Source organism: Oncorhynchus gorbuscha, linkage group LG06 (genome assembly GCF_021184085.1).
Source record: "Oncorhynchus gorbuscha isolate QuinsamMale2020 ecotype Even-year linkage group LG06, OgorEven_v1.0, whole genome shotgun sequence".
Lineage (NCBI taxonomy): Eukaryota > Metazoa > Chordata > Actinopteri > Salmoniformes > Salmonidae > Oncorhynchus > Oncorhynchus gorbuscha.
In genome coordinates, this window is record NC_060178.1 from 88,768,797 (window position 1) to 88,774,512 (window position 5,716).

Sequence of the window (5,716 nt, forward strand, 5' to 3'; positions counted from 1 at the left end):
ACTGACTGGTACCCAGGTTAAAGAAAGGGGTGGAATAACTATATTTTGGGGAATCATCTACACCTACCAGTATTAGACAGTTTCAGACTCTGACTATAGGTTTCTTATTGAATACTGTATGCTCAAAATGCTACTATGAAAGCTGTTAATCCAGTTTACCTTCTCTGTCTGATTCTGAGAAACTATCTACCTTTTCTACCCAGTTTTAAAAAGCAGTCCAAAGTTTATCACACATTTACGATCACTTTATAACACAGTCACAGTAATGTAGGTGCAAACTCTCATTCAGTTGGCTTTGACATTTAACATCTATACAGTTATTGATTGTGTTCCAATAAGAGCATGGTCACTCACTACCACACCATTGATTATTTTAGTCATTTAATTCCATTAAATACTTTCACTAATAGCAATGGGGGGTAAGGTGTTAAACCTATGCGTGAGTGTAAAATCACTGTCTCTCTCATATATATATATATATATATATATAAGTAGAATTAGAGAGAGAGAGAGAGAGAGAGAGAGAGAGAGAGAGAGAGAGAGAGAGAGACAGAGAGAGACAGAGAGAGACAGAGAGAGACAGAGAGAGAGACAGAGAGAGAGAGAGAGAGAGAGAGAGAGAGAGAGAGACAGAGAGAGACAGAGAGAGACAGAGAGAGACAGAGAGAGAGACAGAGAGAGGCAGAGAGAGAGACAGAGAGAGAGAGAGAGAGAGAGAGAGAGAGAGAGAGAGAGAGAGAGAGAGAGAGAGAGAGAGAGAGAGAGAGAGAGAGAGAGAGAGAGACAGAGAGAGACAGAGAGAGACAGAGAGAGGCAGAGAGAGGCAGAGAGAGAGAGAGAGAGAGAGAGAGAGAGAGAGAGAGAGAGAGAGAGAGAGAGAGAGAGAGAGAGAGAGACTAGATCAAATCTTAAAGTGGACCACCAGATGTGGCAGATGTCCATAATGAACGTGGGACTGAGACCACACATGGGGCAGAGTGACGTCAAGTTGTTTACATCAACTTGTGATCGTCTTGATCATCTCAACGACTGAATTTGACAAATTTCTGACCCATATTTAGGCTATTCACAATATGCGAATATAATGACATTCTTTGACATTTGATTTGAGGATTGTAATTTCTCACCAGATGAATGATCTACGTCTCCAACGCCGTTCATTAAAAGTGCAGAATTCAGGTGAGGGTGCGTCTTTTCTAGGGCAGCGCAAAGGTCTTTGAAATGGTCTCTCTCTTTGCTTATCAAGATTTTCAGGAGAAGTACCACTTTCTCCGAGTTGGACGAGCAGTTGTGACCCAGTTCATAACGTTCCGATTGGGTGAGGGTACCAGTTTGAGACAACACCTCCACGACCCGATCTGCATGTGTTATTGACTCCAGTAAGTTCTGGTAGCATTTATCTAACAACTCTTTGTGCTTAGACTCCATCTCTCTCAACTCGCTGCTATTTGCACGACTACCGCGTTGCCTACGTTTTATCAGCTGACCACTTTAAGATCTCTATACAGTTCACCCGTAACCATTTCTGGATAGGTCACTTCTTGGAAGAGTTGAGTCGTAGTCCCACGATTGTAGTGCATAGCCAAATTGTGTCGCCTTTCATCCCAAATAGAAAGAAGAGTAGACCCAAGTAGCCATATTTGTTGCCCAGGGCTGTTGACTGGTGCGCTAAGAAAAAGGGTTACATTTTAAAACAGCGTTCAAGATCCAACTTTTCCTCCGTTTTCGTGACTATTAGGCTACGTCTGAAGTGGTCCGCATCGTATACCCATTAAATCCGGTCTTTCTAAATCGAGTTCGACCGACATGCTGAAAAGTAGTACAACTCTTTAAGAGCCTTTCCCCAGAACCGCAACCTCCACCATGACTCGAGCGCAGCAGCTGTAGTTCCCCTGCCAATCATATTTTAGTGCAATGGCCAAGTGGGCGGGGCTTTCCACAGACGCACCTGGCTTTAAAACTTTACATTATGAGGTGGAAAAATATTACTGTCAATTGGTAGGGACACCATTTGGGATAAAATAGACCGACAAAATAATAGCAATATTGAATTATCCCCGTTATTTCCTGTCATTTTCTGCTGAATGGAGGATCAGTAGGTCTGTTGCATTATATAATTTCTCATGGCACATTTTCCTCTGATGTATTTTATACCTATATCTAAACCACAACACTCTGTTGATTATTATTAGGCTATCAGTTTGTGCACAAGATTACAATATTCTGTTTATACTGAAAGAGATGTATTCCTCTTTGGGTCCTAAAAGGCACCCTATTTCCTGTATAATGCATCATTTTGACCAGAGCCCCTAATGCACTATATATGGAATAGGGATCCATTTAGGACGTATTCCTATCTGGATTGTTCACTGGTTGACACATCTGCACTATCATTTTGCTTCTGCTCTACATAGTCGAATCCTTCTCACATCATCTAAAAGAAGGATTCAGTGACTGGAGGCAGAAGTCACATCTGCCATGCAGATGAGAAGGTCTTGAGAAACAAACGAGATTGAGTGAGGAAGACGAGATGAGGAGAGGAGGCAAATGCTTGGAGATGGGGTCAATGGGGTCAACTCTAAGCTATAACACACAGCCTCTAACCCTGACATCTATGGCCTATTTCTAACCCAACACTTTAAAACATAGCCTCTAACGCTAAGCTATAAGACATAGAAATATGATGTCATGCAGTGTAGGTTATATGTAGGTTATAACAGAATACCTTTTGCGAACACTTTATTATAGGTAACACCCAACTTTCACTGAGGACAGTCCTCCCCACATTCTGAAATAGCATTTTTGCCCCCTCCCAGTTTTATCATTGGAATGTGATGCAAAACGAGGCCTGGTGTGCTTTAGGACCATGCGGACACCTCCGAGCAATCTGGTAGGCTGTTTGGAGTGATAATCCAACTGGATAAAATAATATGTATATATATGGTTTGGTAAATCCAAAGTTGCACACCTGGCAACATCTATGGGTCCTGTTCAAAAGTAGTGCCCTATATAGGGCATAGGGTGCCATTTGGGATGCATACAATGCCATTCATTGCAGTAAACCATACACAGACGACCACCGCTGAGCTGGCCCTACTGTGAGTGAGCTTAATTCTGTACACACTGTGCCTATAGACTGACCCTTTGGCGTTTTAAACAGCTTGAAAACAATACCACTGATTATTCTAAATCGGTCAGCTACTTCAGCTTTTTACGTGGAAAATCCATACAGAGCTGATCGGAATTTTGTGAAAATATGTAAATTCCTCGAACATAACTGTCACAGAACATACAGTACCTACATAAGGGGGGTGAGGGTTGCTATTGAATGCTATAGTAGTCTTCTACTGTCAATTAGAATTCAATTGAACTTGAAATGCATGTGCGCGCCCCCACTCATACACACACACACACACACACACACATACACACTTAAGGGGGCTGAAACATCCCATCGACTCATGGTTTAGATACAACTGGATACAATAGGATATTATTGAAATACATCAAAATAATTTACTTGTTTAGTTCATCAGAGGTAGCATGATTGAAAGGGTAGGCTATACATGCCAAAATCCAGGATTAAATGGGTGAGTTTCACTGCATCGGGAAATCTGCTATCTCATTATGTGTTATTCTTCTAATCCTTAATTTTTCATGGAGGATTGAGAGTTAAACAGGGATTACTACATCCATGGCAAACAAATGTCACTTGGGCAGAATGTTCACTCATTCCATATCAACTGACTGGATAAATTCCACTCCTATCAACTCCTGTGAGTGACCGCATATTGCTACTGTCTATCCCCATAACTGGATGTAAATAAAGTAGAATGCCATGTTTCAGATCGAATTGATTGAAAAAGAGTATGTCCAACCTGAAAAAGAGTGTGTCCTGTCAGGAGTAGGAAGTACACTGAAATTACAATTCTCTTCAACAATGAATTGAACATGGAATGGTATGGATCAGGTGAGAGACAGACAACCTGCCCCAACCTCCCTTATGAGTACAATATACAGTAGTAGACATAGTCCCAGGGGGAAGAAGACCCAGTGAGTCAGTCAATCAGTACATGGTGGTCTGACCTTGACTCTGGTTGAAAGTAGCCCTGGTTTGACTGCACCAGTTCAGTTCTGATGACGCATGGACATATTATTGATCATCATGACTCTATGGGAGCATTTAAACAGCAAGCCAAATGTAGATTCCCCCACTCCCAGCCAATGTGGGACATTCGGTCATTCTCTCTGATAGACAGCTGGAAATGACTATATGTGCACACCATAGACGGTATAGGTGTGTGTTCAAGCTGTGTAAAGGGCCTGATGAGTAGAAAGGCTTAAATATTTTCCTGGTACTAAAATATGTGTTAATAATTCATCAAGTGTAACTCTGTAACAACAGTACAAGGAAGTGGTCGGACTTTCCCGCTTTGCTCCTAATTTACCTTTGACCTTTATATTTGATGAAGAAAGGAATCACATGGATTTACAAAGTGAAGGGTCATTTGGTAGTAACACTAAGCTAACGCTCAAACATAAAGATTTGGTTCCTATTTTCCCTGGATATGATTGACATTTGAGTCAATAGAAGATGCTCTTAGAGCCTTTTTACACATACAAAATGTGTAAAATAATATTTTTTTTTGACATCAGATTTATACAGTGACTTACAATAAGTCAACTACGGTGGGTGAAAGAACCACAATCATTGCAGGTATATCCAGCTTCAAAATAGCCTCTTTGATATGGAATTTATAAGTATGTGACGCTATGATACAAGAAGCCTAGCCAACATATGTTAAAATGATTATAGCTGCATGAGAAAAGCTTCATTCACTTATCATAAGAGTAGGGGTGTTAACCCCGGTGCCTTGGCTAAATCCCCAATCTTTCATACCAATCATACCATCATGGCCACCAAATCAACCACAGCTTCCAAATTGGCTCATTCATCCCCTCTGAAACTCTTGCCCAGGTCATTGCTGTAAAATAATGTGTTCTCAGTCAACTTACCTGGTACAATTAGGGTAAATAAGGGAGGGAAGAGAGAAAGATAGGAAAAGAGAGGGAGGGGGGGAGTAATTGGAACATTGCCTTTAAATTTCTCTCATCCTCCATTTCATCCACTTTTAGCAGCCCAGCTAAAGCTCTCTGCTGTGTGGCAGTGAACTAACGCAAACCAACCTTTTTCTCAAGTCCCAATTGGCACTCTATTCGATGGGCAAGTAGCGCACTATAAATGGAATAGGATGCCATTTGAGACATTATTCAATTTCCCCTCTCCCTCTCAGGAAGGCCCATGCAGAGAGGGTACTTTCATATGAGCCTTTTCATTTCCACCTTTGACTTTAGGTAAGGTGAGGTAAATCTTGTCTCTGAAGAGGGATGGACTGTCAGCTTGACGTCGATGTGTCTGCGTAGGTTCATTATCTGGCCACGGTGGAAATGAAACAGGCCTTTGAAATGCAAATGATCATTGTTGTGTTAAACAGCTGTCTAATAGGGAAATTACTATTTAAGATGTTATTAAATGTCTCTCAGTAGAGAAATGAGTCATTGCCTGGTCCCAAGTCTTTTGGTGCTCTTTCCATCTTCAATGCTGTCCTTGTCCAGCCTATGAGTGTAAAGGAGTTGGCTTAATAGCACTCAGGCTATGATAAACAATGATATGAATATGAAGGACAAAAATCCAATTATTGAAACAGAAAATGAG

General features: G+C 41.2%; 1 protein-coding gene across 1 annotated transcript in view; it reads right to left on the reverse strand.

Annotated features, from left to right (window-relative positions):
• Positions 1–1,884, reverse strand: part of LOC124038496 (disks large homolog 5-like) — a 117,725-nt gene extending 115,841 nt beyond the window's left edge. The window contains exon 1 of the mRNA XM_046354454.1: positions 1,128–1,884. Within this exon, the coding sequence (XP_046210410.1) occupies positions 1,128–1,161 (34 nt within the window). The 5' untranslated portion in view covers positions 1,162–1,884. The remainder of the gene's footprint in view (positions 1–1,127) is intronic.
• Positions 1,885–5,716: the final 3,832 nt, after the last annotated feature.